This window comes from Prionailurus viverrinus, chromosome B2, assembly GCF_022837055.1.
Source record: "Prionailurus viverrinus isolate Anna chromosome B2, UM_Priviv_1.0, whole genome shotgun sequence".
Classification (NCBI taxonomy): domain Eukaryota; kingdom Metazoa; phylum Chordata; class Mammalia; order Carnivora; family Felidae; genus Prionailurus; species Prionailurus viverrinus.
Window position 1 is genome coordinate 106,475,914 of NC_062565.1, and position 26,078 is coordinate 106,501,991.

The 26,078-nt window shown below is 38.1% G+C and overlaps 1 protein-coding gene across 1 annotated transcript in view; it reads right to left on the reverse strand.

Moving 5' to 3' along the window:
- Positions 1–9,913: 9,913 nt before the first annotated feature.
- The window catches only part of GOPC (golgi associated PDZ and coiled-coil motif containing), a 39,069-nt gene continuing 22,904 nt past the window's right edge, over positions 9,914–26,078 (reverse strand). Inside the window, exons 3-8 of the mRNA XM_047859630.1 lie at positions 24,034–24,209; positions 22,832–22,997; positions 20,117–20,212; positions 18,557–18,721; positions 16,234–16,414; positions 9,914–12,945 (exon numbers count right to left, since the gene is read on the reverse strand). Of these exons, the coding sequence (XP_047715586.1) occupies positions 12,815–12,945; positions 16,234–16,414; positions 18,557–18,721; positions 20,117–20,212; positions 22,832–22,997; positions 24,034–24,209 (915 nt within the window). The 3' untranslated portion in view covers positions 9,914–12,814. The remainder of the gene's footprint in view (positions 12,946–16,233; positions 16,415–18,556; positions 18,722–20,116; positions 20,213–22,831; positions 22,998–24,033; positions 24,210–26,078) is intronic.

Below are 26,078 nucleotides of genomic sequence, written 5' to 3' on the forward strand. Positions count from 1 at the left end.
CATCATGTTGCCACCCGTCAGACCTTATCTTCTACTTCTTTGTTCGCCCCACTCCAGCCACACAGGCCTCTTAGCTGTCACTGGAACATACCAGGGACACACCAGTCCTGAAACCTTTGCATGTGCTGCTCTCTCTTCCTGGAAAGCTCTTCCCCCAGATATCTGCATGCACTCATTTCCTGCTAGTCTGCACTCAGACATAATCTTCATGGGGTCCTCTTCCCGCCACCCCCCCCCCCCCCGTGTAAAAACTAGAGTTCTCCCCCACACAGTTCCTATCTCCCTTCCTGCTTTACTTTTCTTCCGAACATTTATCGCTGTCTAACACAGTGCACATTTGTGTTTATTGTTCTCAGTCTCCTGCACCAGGTGACATTCCGTGAGGGACGGGAGTTTTGTTTTGTTCCCTGCATGTCCCCAGCACCTAGAACAGTGCTCGATAAATATTTGCTCAATGAACGAATGAGCAGAATTCTTGAGGCTCTGTCCTGTTGTTCTTACCGACTCTCGTTCATGATGGTTTCTGTCTTTGGTTTCACGTTTCTTCTTGTGACCCTTCCCGTAACAGGGCTTTTTCCTCCTTGTGAAAAACCTCATGATACTGTCTGGCTGGGTGGTTTTGCATCTCTGGCAGGTACACCGGGTGGGGTTGCCAGATAAAATACAGGATATCCAGTTAAATTTGAATTTCAGAGAAACAACAAACAATTTTTCAGTGTATGTTCTGTGTAATATTGGGGGCATATCTATACTAAAAATTATTCATGTCCTGTACTTAAAAAAAATTTTTTTTTTAACATTTATTTTTGAGAAAGAAAGAGTGCGGGCAGGGGAGGGGCAGAGAGAGGAGACACAGAATCCGAAGCAGGCTCCAGGCTCCAGCCCCCTATGCGGGGCTCGAACCCAGGAACCGTGAGATTATACCCTGAGCCAAAGTCAGACGCTTAACCGACTGAGCCACCCAGGTGCCCCACGTGTCCTGTATTCTTATTTGCTAGATCTGCCAACACTAACACCAGGAATATCAACGCTGCACCAGTTTTTAGTTTAACTTTTGGGTTGGTGGTTCCTAGAGTGTGCCGAAAACTTAGACCCAAACCTGTGTGAGGCACAGGCCCTGGGTTTTAGTCTCTCAGAGTAGACTTCCTTGTCCTCCAGGGCCACTCATCCTTTGTTGTCTGTTTTATCGGGCAGATTTTTTTAGGTTCACGCTTTCACTGTTCCAACTCCTGTCATGCCTAACACCAAATCTTGTCTGCTATCCCTTCAAGGAGGTTAAATAGCACCTGACTGACCACAAACCTCCCACCATCCGGGGATGTCCAGAGCCTCCACTCCAGTGTTTGTCACTCTGTTTTAAAGTTTCTTCTCTGAGTAATTCCCTTCTTTCTTTTCCTTTTCTCCTTTTCCTTTTTTTCCCTTCCTTCCTTCCTCCCTTCCTTCCTTCCTTCCTTCCTTCCTTCCTTCCAGGTTTATTTGTTTTGAGAGAGAGAGAAAAAGCATGAGTGGGAGAGGGGCAGAAACAGAAAGAGAGAGAGAGAGAGAGAGAGAGAGAGAGAGAGAAAATCCCCAGCGGGCTCCGCACTGTCAGCTCAGAGCCCAGTGTGGGGCTCGAACTCAGGCACCGTGAGATCATGACCTGTGCGGAAATCAAGAGTTGGCCGCTTAACCAACCCAGCCATCCAAGGCAGCGTCCCCTTATTTTTAAAAATTAGCTGGGCCTTCTAGAGAATTTTGGTTTTCTTTTCTCTAACATCCCTAGGAACTTATAGACAGGTTTTCATCTCATCTTGCTTGGAATGATGTCTCCCCAACAGGTAGGGAATACCATGTTTATTTCAAACAGTACAGGATTTAGAACTCAGGTCTAACCTGGGATTTAATCTTTTTAACCACATGATTTCAAGCGCATTTTTGGTGCTCAGTCAGTTGAACAAGAAGCCCATTATTGAGGTGGCTGTAATGCTATGGTGGCCTACGTATGCAAACCAAAGTCTAAACCTGTAAGTGTCTCAAGGTTTCAAAATCAAATGCTAAGGACAACCGGTGACGAGCAGCCAACTAAGATTTAAGCTACAGCCAGTGAAATAATGTCCTTTCTTTGCTCCCACATGTCCTCTCGGTCTTTCCCCTGGTTTCTTTGGTGGAGCGCTCCTAAGCACTCCTGGTTTGGCACCTCCCCTACCAGAAGCTAGAAATGATCAAACTTAAAATTTTTAGTAGGCCCCAGTACATCTCTTAACATTTGTGATTTCTGAACCCACTTCTTAATCCCAAAGTAGAAATGATGACACAAGGCCTGCCGGGAAGACTAATTTATGTCGGTCTTTTGCGTACAGCAGGTGATCAATACCTATTAACTCCTTTCTCCCCACCCAGTTTGAAGCCTAAATGCCCTCCGACACCATTTCCCTTAGAGTCCTTTTCAAGCGGAGGTCACCTTGTCTCCTCAACAGTTGGCTGCACTCGCTGTGGCCAGGGGGTATTACATGCCTTCCTCCGACACCCACTTCCCATCCATTCACCCTCTCTCTCCGACGTGCAAAATCCTCTCCCTTTGTGACACCCATGCCCCCCCAGCTCTGCCACCTTCTTCCCTCCCCCCACCCCCACTGTGGCATCTAATATCTTCCAAACCAGGTGCCCCATTCACTGAGGACTTTTGCCTCGCTCACGGTCTTCCCCGCTCCTTCCCTGTAGTCACACTGAGAGGTCAGTGTCCAGCATGGTCACTTGCATGGTTTTCTGACGTCTCCTCTAGTAACCTCCACTCCATTGAAACTACCTCCACACACGTCCACACTCTTGTTGTCGGATCTGAACTCTTACTAATTCTGTCTGCCCCAAACCTTCTATTCTTCGGATTCCTCACCTTTCCTCCTACTTATTCATGGACCTCATGAAGATATTGGATGCCCAGATATCATTTGCCTCTGGTTGTTAAACTTTTTTTTAATATTTATTTTTGAGAGAGAGAGAGAGAGAGCATAAGTAGGGGAGGGGCAGAGAGAAAGGGAGACAGAGGTTCCAAAGTGGGCTCTGTGCTGACAGCAGAGAGCCCAGCCCAATGAGGGGCTCGAACTCACAAACTTGAGATTGTGACCTGAGCCAAAGTCAGACGCTCAACTGACTGAGCCACCCAGGCGCCCCTGGTTGTTAAACTTTTTAAGTTGCATTTCCTTTCCATCCATCACTTGAACTGTTCTGTCTTAGCATTTTCACCCTGTTGTCTTCCCAGAAACCCCAAACCTTCAGGACCCCTCGACATACCATCCCCACATGTCCACAGCAGCAGGAAAACATTCACACTGACTCTTACCAACTCCTAGTTTCCTCAACCTTATCCAACTGATCTTTGATCCGCTTCTTTTCCCATCCCCCTCAGCAACTGTTCCAAAGCAGCGCCACTCTCCGCACCTTCCCCTTACTGAGGCCTCGCCATGCTCCTTCACCTAGTGGCCATTAAAATCTGATCCTAGGGGCGCCTGGGTGGCGCAGTCGGTTAAGCGTCCGACTTCAGCCAGGTCACGATCTCGCGGTCTGTGAGTTCGAGCCCCGCGTCAGGCTCTGGGCTGATGGCTCGGAGCCTGGAGCCTGTTTCCGATTCTGTGTCTCCCTCTCTCTCTGCCCCTCCCCCGTTCATGCTCTGTCTCTCTCTGTCCCAAAAATAAATAAAAACGTTGGAAAAAAAAAAAAAATCTGATCCTATAACTGCCTCTCCATCCCTCTTCCCACAGAAAACTGCGTCCAATCCAGTCCTTTTCTTCTCCCCTCCGTGTCCACGGGAAAGGCGTTCAAAACCTTCACCGGTGACCTAATCCCCATTGCCTTTTCCCTCACCTCAGACTTTGCTCCAGTTATCTATCCCCCTTTCCCTTGTCTTCATCTTCTCCCTCTCAACCGATGACTTCCTCTTGGCCTATAAACTTGTTCAAATCTCTCTCAAGTGGAAAGCATTCTCCCTTAACATCCCAAGCCCATTTCATTACCTGTCCCCTTTCTTCCCAGAATGATCTCTTTGACTTAGAATTTCCATGTGTCTCAGCTTCATCCATTCTTCATCTGATGTAATCGTTGGTCACACACGGTTATACGCTGGTTATATGTCCAAAACGTAGTAATCTTGTCCATTTGTCCATCTTTTGCATCCCTTCGGGGCATTTTAAATGGTTCTCATATAAGTACTGCACACTTTTTGTTTAAATTATGTTCAGGTGATTTTTGTTGTTGTTACCATCGTGAATGGTAGCACGCCCCTCCTTTTATAGATCGAGGACCAATATGGCTTTAGAGGGGAAAAGTATGAATTCTGGAACTGGACTGCCTGCGTTCAAATTCTGCTGTAGTTATGTGACCAAGAAAGCATTATTTTACCTGTCTCTGACTCCATATCCTTATTTCTAAATGGAGATAGTAATAGAATATACCCCCATGGAGTTGTGAAGATTACACTGGTTCATACACGTAAAACCCTGAAAACAGTGCCTGACCCATAGTAGGCACCATGTTGGTATTAGCTATTGTATATATATGGGTATTTTTTTATTAAAAATATCTTAAGTTATTAAATTCTTTTTCTTCCTCTGATATTTTTTAACATTAAAAAAATTTTTTTCATAGTGCGAGCAGGGGAGAGGGGCAGAGAGACAGAGAGAGAGAGAGAGAGAGAGAGAGAGAGAATCTCAAGTAGGCTCCATGCTCAGCACAAAGCCTGACACAGGGCTCCATCCCATGACCCTGGGATCGTGACCTGAGCCGAAATCAAGAGTCAGATGCTCAACCGACTGAGCCACCCAGGTGTCCCATGATTTCTGCTTATATTCTCCTTTACTAAATTTCCTTGTTTCCAGTAGTATTTAGCTGATGCTCTTTGTTTTTTTGGGAATGTGATCACATCCGCCAATAGGGTTATTGCAGCCTCCTTTACAACATGACATGTACACTTAGTTCCATTGGCAATACCTCCCCTACCATGATATTCAATGCTTCTAGTATCTCCCTACTCGGTATGATGCTGGCTTAGGGGTAGTAATAGATGATGTTGAGGTGTGTATTAAAAATGCATCCATTCATTCCTTTTTTTCCTCACCAAGAATTCGTGTTGGATTTTTATCAATGACTTTTCGGCATCTATGGAATTGGAAGCAAATGATTTTCTTGCCTAGAATCCCTTTCTAGATGCAGCCAATTGATTAATTTTATCATTGGATGTCCTATATAGTTATGGCATGTGTGTCTATGCTGATTTCACATCGGTAACATTTTATTTAAGATTTTTACATGAATGTTCTTTTGAGAGAGGGGTCTTCTCATTTTCTTTGTATCAAGCTTTATCGGGTTTTATTAGCTTGACAAAAACAATTTCATTTTCTTCTTTTAGGTTCTTCTCTTGCTAGGCGCTGAAATTATCTGCTCTTCAAACATTTGGTAGCATTGCCCCATGAAACCATACATTTGTGGTACTGAGGGGAGGCAAGCACTGACACTTTTTTCCACGGAGATCTGTTTAGATTTTAAAACTTCAGTTTTGGAGAATGATAAATCACACTATCTTAGAAAAATTTTCAAATTTGTTCATGTAGAATTGAACAAAATAGTTTTTTATTATCTTTTCAGTTTCCGCTTTTGTTATGGTGATTTCTCCCTTCCTATTTTGTACATTTGCCTTTACTCTCTTTTTTCAGTTTGTTAGTTTAGCCAGCAGTTCACCTATTTGTCTTTTTCCCTGGAAAATTCGTTTTTGATTTTTTTTTTTTAGTTCTATTTTTCTGCTTTCAGAAGCAGACAACTCATTTGTTACAGCCCTAGGCAGATGTAAAAATGCCCTTAACAATGGTGAGAATGACACAAATTGTCACAAATACCCTGTTGCCACCTTGCTCCCTAGAGATGGTGGGAACCCTGTGCAGAAGAGCAAAGAGCGGGGGAGGAAATGCTGGAGTCTGAAGGGTCTGTGGCTCTGCTGTGTAATGTGAGGATTTCTTGCATTCTAACAGCCACTCAACTGCAGAAAAGCAATTTCTAGTGAAATTCAAATCCAGTTCAACCGTCACTCTTAAAAATCAAAACTGAATCAACCCTAGGCTCCATCAAACCTTGCACCATTTTTAAAAAATAGAAATAGGGGCCCCTGGGTGGCTCAGTCAGTTAAGCATCTGACTTTGGCTCAGGTCATGATCTCCATGAGTTGAAACCCCACATCCAGCTCTCTGCTGTCTGCACACAGCCTGCTTTGGATCCTTTGTCTCCTCTCTGTCTTCCCCTCTCCTGCTCATGTTCTCTCTCAAAAACATTTTTTTTTTCAACGTTTTTTTTTAATTTTTTTTTATTTTTGGGACAGAGAGAGACAGAGCATGAACAGGGGAGGGGCAGAGAGAGAGGGAGACACAGAACCGGAAACAGGCTCCAGGCTCTGAGCCATCAGCCCAGAGCCCGACGCGGGGCTCGAACTCACGGACCGTGAGATCATGACCTGGCTGAAGTCGGACGCTTAACCGACTGCGCCACCCAGGCGCCCCAAAAACAAACATTTTTTAAAAAGAAGAAATAATTATTGGGGGAGAAAGACTGAAAAGCCAACAATTTTACCTGTATTTCCCTTTCTCCTTTTCAACGTGGCCTATTAAATTAGAATCAAGAGAGGGGGTTGGCTCTGACCCTTACTAGCTATATAACCCTGCACAAATAATATAACTTCTCTAGTTCTCACTTTATTCATCCTCCCAAGAGTATTTTATTTGGCAATCTTCATAAAGCCTTCCAGCTCTACTAGGCAGTAGACTATCACATTTGGAATCTGCTGCCCCCTGCTGGCACTTTGACAAATTGCAGCCATTACCGTTCCAAGGCATAGAATCCCAAGTTTGTGTCTATGTAGTTTACACTTCGTGTATCTAATTTTCTTTCTTACAGTTCCATTCATTCATCTCCCTACTTATAAGCCAGAAGTCTTTTACAATCACATAGTGTCTTAACTTGAACTTTAAAACAATCTTGTTACTTTTGCTGTTCAAATCTAACTTCCTTCCTGAATTCTTTGGAAGTTTTGTTGCAACCTCCCACTGCTGTGATGGCTTTTTAGAATTTTCTAGTGGTTAATTTTTATATATTTTGAGGCATTTTTAAATTTGTATATACAAGTTTGAATTATTTTAACTTTGTACTGAGAGTTGATTCTTTAAGAATTTAAGTAGATTTCTCTATCACTGATAATGCTTTTTGTTCCCTTGAAGCCTGTTTTCTCTGATATGAATAATTATCTAAGCTGGCCTCTGGAATATATGCCCAGTGTTATCTTCTTGATCATTTCACTTTCAAATGTTCTGTATTCTTATGTTTTAGGTGTGGATTATTTTTTTTCAATTTGAATTCTTTTAACAGGAGTTTGGTCTTTGATCAGTCTCAAAACCCAACCCCAGTAGCACATCCTTGGCACCTGCCAGTATATGCGAGCTAATTCCTACACTTTTGATTTCTAGTCTCTTTTCTCCCTTACCAGACCCAGCACATCCACAGCCAGGCTATGCTAGGATTTAAGCCTGTTACTGGCCAAGCGGCCAAGAGAGTAACAGTTACGGTCTGCGGGGGAGGGGGCGCTTAGAGGGGCCCATAGCACTATACACTCGCAACTACACTCGCAACTATATTACAAAGAACACCAAGCAAAATCAGCAAAGGGAAAAGGCATATGAACAAAGTCCAGAGGAAACCAGGCACAGGCTCCAAGAATCTCCTTCCAGTTAAGTCACGCAGGATGAGCTTAATTCTCCAGCAGTGATGTGTAACACATAAAATGCTGTCCATCAGGGAAGCTTACCTGAACCTGGGCATGGAGTCCAGGGTTTTTATTTGGCTCAGTTACATAGGCACTCTGCCTAGCATGTATCAAAATTCCAGATTCTTAGAAGGAAAGCTGGTGTTCAACCTAAATCTTATTGTTTGTATAAAGGTTTCAGGCACAGTTCTTACCAGTTACGGAATGGGGGTGAAAGCAGGGGGTACACTCCTGAAATCCAAATTGCTGGACACTAGCCAAAGGTGAACTTTGCAGGTAGGCCTTTCTAAGGATAACAGGTTCAGGCACACCATCTAAGAAATACTTAGTAACTGAGCCATGACCTCATGCCAAGGACTGTATGTAGCCCCACTTACCCAGGAGGAGGTCATTCTCTTCACCCTCTGGGTGGGAGATGAGCCAGTTCCTAATCTATTAGCCTGTTTCCTCAGATCTCACTCCTGGTCCACTTGTGTTAGCCGGAGGTCCTCCAAGAAGCAGACACCAAGACCAAGAAGGGGTCCACTGTGTAACAGATTAGGGGCAATGCTGGTGAGGAAAACTAGAACAGAAGCTGGGTTTAAGGGGAAGCTGGAAGCAACTAGACTCTGATGCAGTTATGAGCTCAACTGAATGAAAGGAAGGAAGGAAGGTTGGGTGAAAGCAATTCAGGGGCACCTGGGTGGCTCAGTCGGTTAAGCATCCAACTTCGGCTCAGGTCACGGTCTTGCGGTTTGTTGAGTTCGAGTCCCGCATAGAGCTCCGTGCTGACAGCTCAGAGCCTGGAGCCTGCTTCAGATTCTGGGTCTCCCCCCTCTCTGCCCCTACCCTGCTCATGCTCTGTCTCAAAAATAAAGAAACATTAAAAAAAAGTTTTTTAAAAAAAGCACTTCAGATGATCATGTAATTCCACAGGAGTCTGGCAAGACCGTCAGGGAGTCCTCAAGCCAAAGTCAGGGGCTCATGATACCCGCGTCATGGCAGCAGCTGGAGAAGCGGGAGTCTCGGTGTTAAGGCAGGACTGGATTTCAGAGCCCAGCAGCCGGCGGGGCGGCCTGGAGTCGCTATGCTCCTCTTGTTGGAGATCCAGGAGATACATTCTCCTGGCTGCCACCACGGGGCTACAGCTCTCCAAATACACCTGAAAAAGATTTATCATCAAATATTTAGCACCAACAGCACATGGTAACTAGCAACACTTTCAGTTTAAAAAAAAAAAGTTGTAAAACCACCTAGAATAGAACACTGGTTAAGAATGAAAAGGTAAATAATCTTTTACCTTTCATAAACTAAACATGCTATGCAGATGAATTCTGGGGAAAAGACTTCCAAACTGCTTAGTGAACTGGGAGTTTAAGCTGACAGACAGCATATCGTATTAGAACTAAATCAAGGTTAGTCAACGACAAAAAATACATATTTCCAAATGTTCATAACTCAAGTAATTTTCCGAAATATGATTTGTATTCATTAACACTTAGAGGAAAATATAATTTGTAAGTTTATCTTCCTGATTGACCTCAAAAACCCTTTAGCAAAGAAAAGGTATTTTACCCCCAGTTCTTAGGCTGACTGTAAGTGACCACATGTAAAACTTCTGACACAAGGAAACGAAATAATGTTTCCAGATGTTTCTAAAGGTTGTTTTACACATAATTTGGGAACTTCCAAACCTGTAGGCTCAGGTGATAAAATGGAAGACTGTCCTCTTACATGGTGTATCTAAGAGGATTGGTTTTCTAGTTTGTTTCAATGTTATCCTCTGAGATAACATTGACTATCAAGATTTGCAACACAAAACTAACCCAAGGAGGCTGGAGTATTTGCCATCTGCTAAGTTTCAACAAAACACTGGTCCCACAGTTGCTCTGACAGATCTGACAGATCCTTCCAACCAACATGTTTTTAACTAAGCCAGAGTAAACAGTTCCTAAGATCAAACAGTTAACTACTACAAAAAGAAAAAAGAAAAAAGAAAAAAAAAAAACATTTCAATATAGTAACTGGGTTTCATCCTTTACATGGACTTTAGGACCTCTTGGTGCAAATGACAGAAGCTACTAGAAGTAAAGAAACCAAAATACTGAATGTGAAAGAAACTTAAAAAACGTTTATTTTTTTAAAAATGAGATCAACACATTTTAATGTAGAAGATGCCATCTTTATTTACAGGCTAATAAAAAAATATTAAACTCAACTTAACTAGATATAATACATTTGTCATAAATCCTATAGATCTGAGGCCAACCGTAAGTGGAAGACTGAACAGGTGGAATAGTGGATTACATAATAAAGATGTCAAATAATGTGCGGCTTACACACGAATCAATATATTTTGTTTTTAACAGGAAAACAAAGTAAGTCCACCGTGTGGGGAATAAAACCAGCACCAGGCACAAGCTGTGTTACCTTCTGACAACTATTCAGTTATAATTACCAAGACTCACAACGTTTTCACCTCTCTTAAACCTGCTTTAACAAGCCTCAAGACCCAAATGGTTTTGCTCCATCATATTCACAACAGATACCACCGAAGAGAATTTTAGAGGCAAAAGTGTAAATATATATACGCACATACACACAAGCCTCACGTTCTGTCGAACATTTTTTCTCAGCTATTCCGCTTGTGAATGTGTATATTTTTCTTTTTCCTTTTAACCGTAATGGCTTTGCAACAGTTCTTTTCTGTTTGGTTTTGCCCTAAAAACTTGAGTGTTAGAGATTTCTTCCCTATAAATGTGAAAATATAAAAACCACTTCTCATTAGTTTATAATTCTTAGCTCACCCCCCAGAGACCATATATTCTAAAATGAACTTTTAACTGGGTACTTTCTAAACACCTGCCAGGAAGCTCACGGTAGCATCTGAGCAACAGGGCTCTCACGTAGACTTTGCAAACCAAGGTGAAGCAGGAATGAAAAGGGACGGACTTGTGCAATTTTAAACTATCGGGGAAAATTTTCATTCTGCTCTTCAATCCTTGAAAGGAGTTTATGTCATAAGCACCCCATAGGATTCCTATTAAGCAGCGTCTAAGTAGAAATGCCAATTGAAGGTTCTTAGAAAAACTCTTTGTGGACTTTCTAGATTGTTCTTGAAAATCAAAAGGTTTCAGGTAATATTTCCTAAGGATTCTACCTAGTGGATAAAGGATATTCTCCAAAAAAAAAATGCCATGGTCATCCCATCCCAGGCTGCATTTAAAAAAAATAAGAATATGGTTTTGAGTCACAACAAAAATGTTTTCAGATACGCTACAATGGAATTTTTTTTTGGCTAAATGAATATACCGGCTGAAATCTAGTTTGCAGATCCCATGTCAGTCCTGGGGTATGTGTTTGGTACAGGGGGAAATGCATAAGGGAAAAACTCTTTTCTTCTTTTAAGAGGCCTAGCCTGTCAGGAACAAACAATAACATATAGCTTGCTTATTTGGTTGTACAATTAAATACTAGCTTCCGCTCGGAGGCAACGTTACACTATAAGGTATTTTAATATCAGTAACAATATACACTAGGAAGTGCATTTCTAACATGGTGATATACAGATGAACAAAACCACCCAAAACAAACCATAAAGGAGCAATAGTTAAAACATCAAATTTATAAATAGCAAAACCACCAAATAAAGTATATACATTGTAAAGATTTACCTATGAACAAATATATAGTGCATCTAGGAAAGAAAAAAAAATGTGTTTTACATCACGTAACATCTGACTATTAGACATGAAGGTACTGATAATACTCTAAAGCCTGCAGGCTTTCCTCCACTTAATATTCCCTTAAACATACATCCTTTAAAACCGTGATATTGGCAAAACTATCACCTCTTTAAATGCAATGTTTTCACTTTCCCCAGCAAGGTACAGTGTGGCCTCCAAGAGCAGTAACTAAGAGAACAGGCCCTCCATGCTTAATCCTGGGATAAGAGAAACAAATCTGTAGTTTGCATATGAGAGCACTTCAGTCAAACACTGAGATGAAAAGCCAACCAAAACAATTCCGGTATTGAAATGTCTTCGCCTTATCTTGCCCACCAGTGCCTTGGCTTTTTAGATGACTGGCAAATTAGTTACTCTGAGAGAAAACTGCTGTTTGAATGAAATGCATTTCACTGACAAATAAATTTGAGCTTTTACTGCCAGAAAAATGTATCTGTAAGTGCCAAGACTATCACAAGACAAACTTTATGAACAACTCAGAATGTAGAAAACTGTCTTTCGTGGATTCCAGAAAAAAAAAAATCTGACTCTAAACATTAATAATGTAATGCTCCAATACCATGCACACAGATCAACATAATTGAGAACAGATATTTTATACTCATCTGCATTTCTTTTAAAAACCAGGAAAAGTACAATGTACAATAACTTTTCAGGAAGTATTTCTAGTGCAGCATTGATTGATAAAGGATTGCTTAAAGAAAACTATTTTGTACTGCATTGAATAAAGCTGAAAGGCAAACTCATTACAATAAATGATCATTAAGAACTGATTTAGATATCAGGATGCACAATAAATTAAATAAAAAAACTAAAACCATTCTTCTAGTTTAAAAAAAAATTAAGTCAAGCCTACATTTCTGCAATTCATTGAGTTAAGTTCTGTCCTCTGAAATACCACACTTAACATTCTGGAATATATAATATGGATTCATTTATTCTTGTACTTAAAGGCTATTTCTTATAAATTCCGGTTAGCATGGTCCTTCTACTAACTAGAAAAGGAGCCAAATAAAACAGTAGTGCTTCATTTGGTACTTAAGAGCCTAGTAATATCCCTTTGGGAAACACATGCTTTGGTGCTTTACAATTTTAGGAAAATCAAAATCGCTTTACATGCAATAGCTAATTATGGTATACCACAGAAAACAGGAGTTTTATGCATTTAGAATTGTTCACATGAAGCCCTGAGGTACCCGCCTTTCATTTAGGCTACAAGCCTCCCTTGATCTTGTATAGTCTCTGTCACCGTCTTCCCTAGTGCCCCAAACTCAGAAGAGTCTGATTAAGAATCTTGTCTGGAGAGACAGTCAATTTAGTAAGATTTTTTGTGATACAGACTGTGCAGATCGTCTAGTTTAGAAGCACTGTCTTCTACAGGAGGTTCACTTGAAGTTCCTAGATCTCCATTTTCATGTCCATCAGTTACTGCCTTCTTATTAAATCCTGAAAGAAAGAGGAAAAAAAAAAGATAGAAACTTTCTATCTGAAAGAAGTCTTGCAATTTTACTGAGCAAAAACAAAGGAGTACCCACTATAACTAGTAATAGTAATGAGGTAAATAATGGGGCCTAAACTAATCAAGTTGGCAATTTCTGACAGAGGAATTCTTCTTACAGCAGATATCAAACACTGTACAGATTTTTCATATTATTTATTGGACCTATCAAAAAATTATATAAAATGTCCTACCAGAATTTCCGTGAAACTTGGAACTGATACAAACAATTGTAAAATTCAGTTAATTCCACTTATACAAATATATATTGAACAGTAAGTTATATGTTTCTTTTACATTTTGCTTTCAGATGATTTAACTACAGTGCACTAAGGCACAGGCTAGCCTACTGCTAAAAATCTAGGTTGTCGGCAAGACAATGTCCAGATAACATTTAAAACAAATTTTGGTAAATCTAAAAAATACATACTCGGCTTGCAAATAAATCAGAGTTGATTATGTCATCTACTTAGTGAGCTATGAAGTCTGGACATGTGCTAAACAGTAACCAATGGATATATTTTGTGGTTTGAGTCCGTTAACAGTAATATATCATAAGAGCATACATTTTAGTTATATGAGTCACACTTTCAGTGGTCTGCAATTCACACAGGTGACAGAGAAGTCTTTTAGCCTCAGCTGCAAAAAAGGGAGGGGCAAAGCCTTCTAATCCCGACAGATAGTAGAAAGGATAAAAGACAATGAAATCATAGGGAAAGCAGACCAAGAGTGTAAAGTTTTGACATATTGCCACAATAGTTTTGATCAAGACGCACGGGGAGAACACAACTGCTACTGCTGTGTACACGTAGAGAATTCACAAGATCCAGGCTTATCAGAAGGGCATCCGTTCATCAGTTCACTACAGAACTCTGTACCAGACGTTCTCAATTTTTTTTTGGTGTTAGGATGCCTTTCCACTCTTAATAGGTACTGAGGGCTCCAAAGACTTTTGTTCATGGTTTATTAATGTTATGTGGGTTAATGGCGTTTACCATATTAGTAATTAAAACTGAGAAATCTAAAAAAATTATTACTTTGTTAAAAATGAAAATAAGCCCAACAAATGTTAACATGAACAGCATTTGCCTTAGGGAAAATAACTCCATTTTCTAAAAATTCAGTCAGAAGAGGAGCATAATTTTCAATTCTACAAATATTGTTAAAGTCTGGCTTTCTAGAAGCTGGATTTTCTTATTTGCCTCTGTTCCATCTGTAACAAGTATATAAAAAGTTCATCCTCACACAGATATATAGCTGGAAGAGAAGACTAGGTTTGGTTTTTTTTAATGTTTGTTTATTTTTGAAGGAGAGAGACAGAGCATGAGTGGGGGAGGGGCAGAGAGAGGGGGAGACACAATGCGAAGCAGGTTCCAGGCTCTGAGCCCAATGCAGAACTCAAACCCACAAACTGCGAGATCATGACCTGAGCCGAAGTCGGACGCTTAACCAACTAAGCCACACAGGCACCTGGAGAAGACTAGTTTTAATAGCCTTTTCAGATAACTGTCAATATTCTTTGATATTATACCAAAATTTGACACCATAGACTTGAAACCATATCAGTAAAGTGTTCACTTTACATCAAAATCCATTGGTCTTTCTTGCAATTTGAATGGCTTTTACCCATGCAGGATTTTGTAACATCATACACTGGTCATTTGAGAAATATTAGATCACTGAGTCATGTAGCAATTCCAAAGGTTGACAAATTTCATTTCACTATATCAAAAAAAAATCACATTTAGTAACATTACCACCAATCTTACTTTACAAGTTAAGCACTGGAAAGCTATCAAGCTTATGGTGGGGTGATGCATGTTTTACAAAATTCTAATTGTCACTTGAAAGCTGACATTTTATCATTGGCAATAAATACTGTCAGCTGTTTTCCCTGAAGTGATGGACTCGCTTTGTTCCTTTGAAAGAAAATGGCTGCCAAATAGCCTGAACAACCATAATTTATCATTCTTCAAGTAAAAAATCATCTTCCATGAAATAAATGGCTACTTCAGCGAGCTACTTAATCACTAAGTGCTCTTCTTTGAGACCAGCATCCTAGTTCAGCGTGCAGACTCGGTGCTTTATGCATCCTTCCCATCTTGTAACACATGGTATTAAAAAAGACATGTACTCAAGGGTCAAGATTTAATAAAATGAACAGCTAATTTTACTATTTCATGAAACTGTCACTGTCTTTTTTTTTTTTTCTTACTCAGAGTAGATGGCAAGGAAGAAAACGATTCCTATAGTAGAACCACTGCCTTGATTCGTACTAAGGCAAAAGTAGCTTTACTCCCATTGCTTTTGCACCATCAGTGCAAATATCGACTCAGAAAACCCACAAATAATGTTTTAGCATTATTATTAACAGTTTTTATCTCACGAATCCCCTAGAAGGGTCTTGGGGACCCCCAGAGATCCATGGATCACAATTTAAGAACCACTGCTCTACGTAAAAGAAAGGTTAGAATTTTTCTTTAAAATATGTGTAAATAATAGCAAAGGAATTAACCCAAAAATCCTCAAGATCACATATCTGGATTCTAATAACAATCACCACAGTCTAATAACATATTCATATTTAGCCTATAAATCACTGTATTATGAGAGAAGAATCTGCGTTAAGACAGCAAGATGACACTAAGATAAATCTATTCTAAAAGGTATATTGGTTTTTACTTCAGTCCCGAAAACTTGAATTTTTTTTATTTTTCCAGGATCTCATGTAGTTCAGTAACTGGTAATATACTTGTCTTAAAGTCCAAAAAGAATCCAGAAGAACTTCTATGTAAATAAAATTTTGGCATAGTGACCAGTGTACAATAAAACTATAAGCAAAGTTTCTATTTGCTTATAATTTTCTGTTCATTCTGTTCATTCATTCATTCTGTTAATGATGGCTTCCCCATCATTAAAACAGTGTTACCAAAGAAATCTAAAATCTGTATTTTAAAAGTTTATTAATAATAGGGATGCCTGAGTGGCTCAGTCGGTTAAATGTCCAACTTTGGCTCAGGTCATGATCTCATGAACCGTGGGTTCAAGCCCCACATCGGGCTCTGTGCTGAAAGCTCGGAGCCTGGAGCCTGCTGCGGATTCTGTGTCTCCTTCTCTCTCTCTCTCTGATCCTTTCCCACTTGTGCTCTCTCTCTCTTTCAAAAATAAGTAAACATTTAAAAACTTATTTTACTAACAATAAATACATTAAAAATAACTTTTAGAATAATTTTTACCTTGCAACACTTTGATTTCCCCGCTTGTGTCCTTGCAACTAGCACCAGGATTACTACCTCCCTCTAACTCATCAAGGTACAAACGGTAGCGATGTCCACTCTCATCTTCGTACTCTACATTTTCATCATCAGAATCCACTTCAGGAGCCACATAAACTACTTCAAATTCAATCTCTCCTCTCTAAAATGAGGAAAGAAAATGAGGAAGTTATTTTAATTGTACTCAAAAAGGATTTCCAAATTCCTTGGGGTAATAGGCATGACGAGAAAGAGAGTTCAGATGTAGCCCCCTTTCAAGACAACAAATAATGAAATTCTAGACTCTCAAGAGGTGGAAGAGAACACAGAGGTCATCACGTCCAGACCAACCCCGTGAATCATAAGTAATTTCCTTTTAATATTACAGTAGCTCTTTTTACTGATGACAGTATTTTTGCTAACAGATCTAAACTAAAAAAAGGATGCTGAACTACTCAACTTACAAAATTCTGGAACAAATATTCACTTGAATAGTCATTTTGCCATATTGTACTTTACACAGCAATTTGGCAAATCCATCTAAGTAGGCAGATAGTAAATTTGCAGTTAAGGGCATCACACAAACTTTTCCTTGACTAATTCAAGAAACCTTTACATGACGATTTCCTGGTTGTTACTGAACAGGTCTTGAACCTTTTCTTAACTTTCACTGAGTACCACAGTGTTAAGGTAATCTGGTCACTAATAATAGTAATTATCATATTTATTATACGAAACTATATCCTTCAATCTTCAGAATGACCCTATTGTAGTGTAGTCTCTTTTACATGAATGAGAAACCTGAGTGAGTCTGGAAAGAGCAGATAATTCTCCCAATATGATGAACAAGTAAAACAAAAAATAGAAATTTGACTCCAAAGTCCTTGCTTTTTCTACTAGACTAAATGTGTAATATCTGTTCCCCTGTTCTTGAATAAAACCTTGCATATGAGAAAAAGTTACAGATTATTTTATGTTTAAAAAACATTCCAAGTCATTTAATAAGAGACTATAACCACTATACACAAGTCTGGTATTTCCAACTCTGAAAATTATGTCCTGCCTTTGCTCCAAAGAAAGTATGTCATTTTTTACTGCCACTCACTAAGTCAGTCTCTTTGGTTCTCCTCTTGAGGTTATGCTTCAGAATTTTAAAATGTGCTTGGCATTTCCTTAAAAGTTTATGACTGCCTGTCTGTATTTCCTTTATCACAGCTGCCATTCGTCTTACTCTTATACTACTGGATATAGCCAAGTTTGGTTAAGAAAACACTAACAAAGAGGATAGGGTTGCATTCTTAGATCTCTCTTAGCAGATAAGCTTTAAAAATATCATTTTCGGAGGATAGATGGGTAATTCAGTGGTCTTCAGTAAAGTTCTAGATTAAAGAATTAGGTCTGTGCATAATAGTCATGAAAATGGATTCTAGGCTTAATATGAGGAAGAGCTTTCTAAAAATCAGCAATATACAGCAACAGAATGGACTACTTTATCATCAATAGGTCCCCCTCTAATGTAAATGTTCGATTAGTGATATCGTAGAAATTTACACCACATGTATGGTTGGACCAAACAAGCTATAAATTCACTTTCAACTTTCAGATTCAATTCCATACTGATGACCCAACAAAAATCTCAATGTACTGTCAACACCTAATTTCTTCAACTCTATTCTTGAAGGAAAAAACAGAACAACAACAACCACCACCACCACCCACCTTAAGTTAACCTGGTAACAAATATGACTTGTGGATATGAATCCAAAGTCTACAATTTATTTACTCTGCAACCTTAAGCAAATTATTTAAACCCTAAGAACCTTAGTTTACTCATTTTAAATAAGAGGGATAGGCTAAATGATTTCTAAGGACTCTTTCAGTTCTAACATTTATGACTGTGAAACCAATCTATGTCTAGCATATTGTTTTTTCTATAATACCTTCTATTTGTATAGTGTTTTTTAGTCATTAATGATGTTTTGCTTCCTAAGTACCAGGTCCTGTTCCAAGCATCCTAAATGAATCAACATACTTAATCCTGACAGTTCTCAGATAAGGACACTGCAGCAGGGGACTTAACAAACTTGCTAAAAGTTACCCAACTGTGGAAAAAGGCAAATAAAATCTTTTTATTCAGTAAATCTGGATGAATGTGTTCTATAAAAGGCCCAAAGCAAAGGAACCTAGTATCCATATATGAACACTTTTATGACTGGAGAAGCCTCCTAGGTAAGTACAAAATACTCAATAGATTCAAAAGGAACCAATCGATAGATCCAATTTTCATTACATAAAGGGAACTTACCTGCTGGGAAAGAATGGTTACAGCTTCTTTATGCTTTGTGTCCCTTAGGTTAACTCCATTAACAGCCAGAATAGCATCTCCAACATGTAGCCCTCCACATCTATCAGCAGGTTGCCCTGGGTGGATCTCAGAAATGAGGATTGGAACACCATGTTCTTTCCCACCCTGACCAAAAAAAAAAAAAAAAAAAAAGCGGGGGTTGGGGGGAGGTGAAGGGCAGTCAATTAGTTTACTCTTTGTATAGTCACATACCATTCTAACAATAAAATATCTTCTTAAAAATGCATTTCAATAAGTATCTATACTGTATAAATGCTGAGTGAAATATTACTTGCTACTTAGGTAATGGTAAATATATTATTACAAGTATCAAAAAGTTTTCTCTGAATAAAACAGCAACATGCATGTGGTTTCTTAAACACATTCCAAAGCCAAAATATTGGCTAACTCTTTTAAACATAAATAAAAATATTCTATGTATTAATATTCCACAGCACTGTTAGATTTTATCAACTCTACATCACTACGAATGGTAAGACATACCATTATTTTATGTACTACAAAAATCATTCTAAGAGTGTAATCTCAATTTCAGAGATACTAAAATGTGAAAAAATATGCAACAAAGAATTGATGAAATGCAGTTATTTGGTGCCTTTCACTTTCTAGCTTGTATCCTAATTATTTGTGTGTGTATGTATATATATGTATTATATTGGTATATATGTGTATTACTTCTCCTAAAATTTATGCTCTTTGAGGGCAGTGCATTCAAAAAGGTAGGTAGGTAATCAATAAATCCTTAACAGATAAACTTGTTATTATAAAAATAATTTCTACATTAAGCAATACCAAAAAGCAAATGAACTTATATAGTTCTAAGTGTCTAAGTATTATGTTCTAAGTGTCTAAGTTCTAAGTGTTCTAAGTGTCTAAGTATATAGTTCTAAGTGTCTAAGTGTCTAAGTATTACCAAATCAAAGATAGTTGTAAACCCATCTTATTCATTCATCTGGAACAAAGCACTAAACAACAGCAAATGACTCCAAATATATTACTTTTTCCTAACAGGTTGCTCTCAGAAATGTTGCCCAAGATAAATGTTTGTAAAGGCATCAGATTTAGAAAGGATATTTGGACCCAAGAGCCAGTGAAATCTGACAGCAAAGAAATGAGACAAGAGAAAGATAACACACATACACTCCAGAGAAAAGAACAATACAATATGGAGCCATTTAACACAGAAGAAAACAGATCCATTCCCAAAGGCTCCCAGAGGCAATAATAGGATATTGTATAGAACTATGACCCAAGGCATAATGAAAATGTTAAATTATACTGAAAAAAGTAGTAATTTTACTCAAGTAGTACTTAATGGTCATTAGGAAGATTTACATACAAAAAAAAAAAAGTTTACACAAAAGTGTTGGTGCCCCGGGGGATAAACTTATTTACTTAGAGAATATATCCAGAACGCTTTGTTTCCCAAGGATGTCCAACACAGAAGCATGATTAGACTACATAACTATAGAAAAGGAGACTGGAAGCACTACTTCTTACTGTAATTGAAATGCCAAGGCCTTCATGATCTTCCTTAAGGAGGAGAACTTTTCTAATTGGACCAACGCCTTGGCTTTTCTTTAAAGAGTCTTGATCCTTATTAGGGGAAAAAAAGAAGAAAAATTAGTACTACTTAAAAGATATATCAAATAGAATAAACCCATGCTATATAAGTTGCTTTTAGAAATCTTTATTAATTTCTTGGAATGGATACACAGTAAAGTGTTAAGAAATTAATTACTAGATAAAATGGAAAAATGAAAACAGTTGTTCTGTTAATATAGTGAAATGTATACATGATTTTCTCACTCTTAGGGTAATTTTTTTATACTGCTCATCTTTTAAATTGTAGGACATTACAAAGGAAACTATTGCCAGGAATGAACTGATGAGCACATATCTTCAAGAAATAAAAGTTGATAAAATGTTTATTTTCATTAGAAAAATATCATAAAGATCTACAACCATTTTAACTAACTTGTAGAACTGAAAAACAAATTCCTAATTGGTTCACTAATTACTTTTCCATTCTGCTGAGCTCTGGAGTCTACTTCTTAAATAAAGGACTTTACTCCATTAATAGTTCTTTCTCTGGTACCTTTATTCTTTCCTTTCTGTTAAGCTCCAGCCCTGTTCTGCATATAAACAAATTCTAAGCCTTTTCCAGCTTTAAAATACTATCCACGTAAAAATATAAAACAAAACAAAATAAAAACATTTCAATCACCTATTATTTTTATTATCGTCCCTCCATCTTTCCTTAACCTTCACACGAAGTCAAACCTAACTATATCTACTTCCCTGCCTCTCACATTCACTATTCCAGTCACTGTAATTAGGGTTTTGCCCCCACCTGCTCCATTAATTAAAACTGTCTTCTCTACGGTCACTGGCAACCAACATGGCTATATCTAATGCACACTTTTTAGTTACTACCCTTCTTAAACCTTGCACAAAGTTGATACTGTTCATCACCCTACCTCCTTGGAACCCTCTTTTCCTTGGTTTCTATTATAGTACTTTCCCAGATGGCTTATATCTGACAGGTCCATCTCAGAATCCTCCCTTTAAATGATCCATTTCTTTCCCTCACTCCATAAAAGTTTCTTTCCATCCTTGGCCTCCTATTCTTTTTCTTTTCTTGTCTTTTCTTTCTTTTTCCAATATATTTTAAGTTTATTTATTTATTTTGAGAGAGAGTGGGAAGGGCAGAGAGAGAGGGAGAGGGAGAGAATCCCAAGCAGGCTCCGCACTGTCAGTGAGGAACCCTATATGTGGGGCTCAAGCTCATGAACTGTGAGATCAAGACCTGAGCCGAAATCAAGAGTCGGGCGCTTAACCGAATGAGCCACCCGAGAACCCCTATTCTTTTTATTTTCCACACATTTCCCTGGGTTAATCAATTCCATTGTTTTGATTATAACAGATAAATGATTTCCCTCATATTTCTTCAACTCAGACTTCTTCTAAATTCCAGAGTCATATATCCAATGGGACACATTTTGTTTGACTCAATGGGACCTCAAACACTACATGCTAAAACAAATCTCGTATTTCCCCCCAAATCTTCCTTTCTTCTGTTTGCTTTATAAACGAATGCCATCATCTCACTGAACTGCCCACACCAAATACCTAGACTACTCTTCCTTCTCATTCACCTACTTAACCAAAAGCAGTTAATCACCAAGTCCTCTTGATGCTATTTCTCTCAAACCTGTCCTTCCTCTCAAATACACTTCCTCTTTGTCCATCACTCTCTCCTCAGCTTACTAAAGTATCTTCCTAACGTATCTCCTCGACTCTAATTAGGCCCTCTCCCGGTATATCCTCTTCGCTATACCAAAGTAATTTGTCAAAATAATGTTAAATCTTCAGTCTACCATTTTATTAAAAAATCCCATGTTTATCAGATTAAAGTTCATAAGCCTTTATTTAGCATAAAATAATTTTTGTCATTTGGCCACTGCCTAGAAGTTAATGGTCCCCAATGTCTGACATTGTAATTCTCACTCTTTGCCCACCAAGTTCACGTACATATCAATTCTTCTTATGATAATCTTTGCAGAGGCAACAAATACTTTAACTGTTTAAGGCCATGCTTTATCTGGTATGAAGATATGCAAGCCATTGGGTAGGAGTCAGACATGCATAAATTTTATTATGGTAAGGCTTTTATTATCAGGCAGCTGTAGTAATGAAATTTAATAAAGATTTATCCAGATAGAAAAGCTCTTGTACAATGGTAGCTACAGAAACAGACGATTGGACACAGATCTCAAATTCCACCTTAATTCAAGACCAAACAGGTGTAAATGTTAGTTCAAAAACTACAGTTAAATCTAGTTACCAAAAAGTATTTTATAAACTACCCCCAAAATACTTGCCAATTTATTAATACGACCACAAGTTCTCTGCTAAGCTTGAAAAACAAACTTAAACATGCCTAAATATGATCCAGGAAAACTCTGAAATATGAGCCAAAGTAAAAGTAATATATATTTGCTAGCAACAGTTCAGTTTTCAGAAACATCACTTTTAGGGCATTTCAGGATAAGTCAGAAAAGAACTATATGTATCTGCTCTAAATAAGTTTAATTCCGCTTTTACTTTTTAAATAATGGTTTTAAATACTACTAGAATAAAAAAAAAATGGAAAGGATTTCTGACTAAAGAAAAGAAGAGGCTAAGTAAGAAACAGGAACAGAGCAAACATACGTGGCCTGGAGGAGCTTGCATTGGTCGTTTCAGGTCATTACGTCCTCTACAGGCTCTGATCACAGTTTTGTGACGATGCAAATGTATTTCGGCTTCCAACTGGTTCCAAAGCTTATCATGAGCTGGTCCCTTCATATCTCGTCCTAGTAATTGTATTTGTTGGACCCTTTATATTGGGAAAAGAGTTAATTCAGTTAGTTTTTCATTACTATAATTTTTATTACAGAGAGAATTCACAAGAATTACTGAATGCAAGTAGCTTTTACATATACCTAAGTTAGTATTAAAACTACTATTCAGGAACCTCCTGATGGCTTTCAGATTTGTAAAATATGAAAACTCTGAAAAGAACAGATGTCTTCAAGGGAAAACCAGTTTTAAAAACAAAGAATGAATGAGACCTTTTCTAATCATATACTTCATTCAAATGCATCTAAAAAACAACTTTTGAGACTAATGTCAGTGAACATGTTTCATGTCTTGCGTGCAGTCAGGGCAGGGCAATAAAATCAGATACTACTGACTACTAGTCTTCACATGAAACTAACCGTACAAAAACATTTCTTTTAATGATAGCTTCTTTTTACAAAATGATTATTTTAAATATGGTAAAAGTTACTAGAAAATCTTCACTTCAACATGACAGAAATTATTTTTATTTGCTCCACATCAGTTCTTAACATGATATCAAAACAAGGAGTAAAAAATTATTTACCAACAATAATAAATCACCAAAATTTGTGAGTAGTTATTTGTAAAAATATTAATGCAAGCAGAACTGTTTTATTATAATAAAATCACTGCCATTCAAACATGTTTTAAAGGGTCAAGAAAGACTGGGTTTCAACGATCACAGAAAAAATTTCTTATGGAAGTCATGCTGTATATGTGAACATCATCTTTTATGGTTTCAAGGCACGAAATGGCTGAAAAGTGCAGATCTGGAGTTATTAGCATTTCATAGTAAGTTCCTATCAAGCGTGTGTGTGCGCGTGTAAACCAGAAATATTTATGTAGTACAGCGAAATAAATCTGCAATATATAATGCTATCAATATTAAGTTAACAGTAAGCTATAACAAACTGTAAAATAAGTCTTAAGGGAAAGATTAATGTTTCATTTATCACAAGAGGTTAAGAGTCAACCTCATTAAATACCCAATTCGTTACCTAAGAATACAAGGGTACCCGTTTTTTACACACCTTCCTGCCAGTTCCTTATCTAAGTACTTGGCAGCCAGTCTTGCCCCATAAACTTCAGCCTGGAGAACAGCTATATGTCTACGAAGGGCTTCATTCTCTTTTCTCAACAACTTCACTTCAGCTTCAAGTTGAGCTTCTTTCATTTTTTCTTTTTTGTTTGCTTCAAGCTCTCTCTCCTAATTAAAAAATAAAAAAAACAGCAAATTTAATGAAAATACATTTAAGGCTTTTTAACAACAGACCAATTTCCTCAGAATACATAAAAGCGCACAATCTACAATACCAACAATGAAAGCATATGATAAAAGTTACCACTTTGTTTCTGTAAAATGGAACAAAGATTTGGACACAGTTCTTTTTAACTAGTACCAGAAGGTACTGGGACCACTTCCACATAAGATAATTGCATGCCTTGGAGTACTTTGACACTGAGGATACTAAGACAGTTAGTCTTCTCTAAGCTAATGTCATCATATACTAATAGGAGTGGTTTCAATGAATAATTGAATCTGCTCTCTATTTACTTTCTAAGAATGATGCAAGAACCTAGACCAAAATAAAAATAGTCACACTGGTGGTTGTACCCAAACATTTATTTAACTTTAATACAACAATTCTATAAACAAGTCAAAATCCTTCAGCGGTGGAATAGATTCCACAGCTAATTTACCTGAGAGGACTACAAGAAAGTTGCACTGCTTAAATTAGAACACATACTCTAATTTTTTAAAGAACACTTGATGGAGAAAAATAATAAATAAAGAACATTTGGTGGTCATGGAAAAATGCTGGTAACAACTGCATTGAAACATACGTTAAAAAATTTCTCTACATAAGCATATGTATGGTACAGATTATCACTGAATTGGGGGATCTGACTCATCTATTTGTCCATATGTTAAAGTGAATGAAGAACTGTTTGCTGAGGACAACAGGGCCCCAATTGCCTATTATGAGGTAGGATGGACATCCATTTTTAGCTCTCATAAAAGGATACCATCGTATGCTCCACTTGGTAGACAGCCCATATACGTGAATTACAAGTGTTAGCCAGAGTATAAAACCTCAAGATCTTTGCCATCAAATTTTTATCACAAGCTCACATGTGAGAAATAATGTTCAATTTACCTTAAAATGATATAAAGTACAGTATGTCTATTCCTATAAATCAGGAGTTACTAATGTAAATGCCTTCAGGACCCAAACACAAAACAGGCCGATATAAAACAAAGTAGAATGGAAAACAGAAGGTACAAAATCTAAAGGCAGTCAAGTTCAAATACACACACAAACTCTGTGGCCAAACAAAACTCTTCTGAGAGTTTAATAATGGCCCTGATAGATATTTTAAGTGTTACTTTTGGATCAAGAAAACTATCCAAACACTGTAAACTTCCATTTATTTATCCTAAGTAGAAGTGTTTTTACTGCCTTACAGAACTGTTTTTACCAACTCACTGATTCACAGAATCAGTGACAATGTGGCTGGCTATATTTGTTGACGAGCTGTGAAGACACTGTTTACTATGTCCCCTTTGTGAGACTTAAAAATCTAGGGGCACCTGGGGGGTTCAGTCAGTTAAGCATCTATCTGACTCTTGATTTCAGCTCAGCTCACAACCTCACGGTTATGACATCAAGCCTCACGTCAGGCTCTTCGAGGAGTACAGAGCCTCTCTCCACACCCCCTCTCTCTGCCCCTCCCCATGCACGCGTGCTCGCTCGCTCTCTCTCTCTCTCTCTCTCTCTGAAAATAAACTTTAAAAAAATCTTATTTAAAAAAAAAAAGTCTACCTCAGCACCAGAAAGATTTTTATCTTGAGCAAATGGCAAGTGATAGTTTCTACTGTATGGGTACTGATTATTGTAATTATTTCCCTTTTTATTCTGGATATTAAGAAGCTGAAAAATAAATTCTGAAAACTTTTAACAACTCATGGAATATATTTTGGTACTAATTTAACTGTCTGCTTTGGTCAACTGTTCTGACAACAGTATATCAATAAATGATATAAACATCACTATATGATATATTCAAATACAAG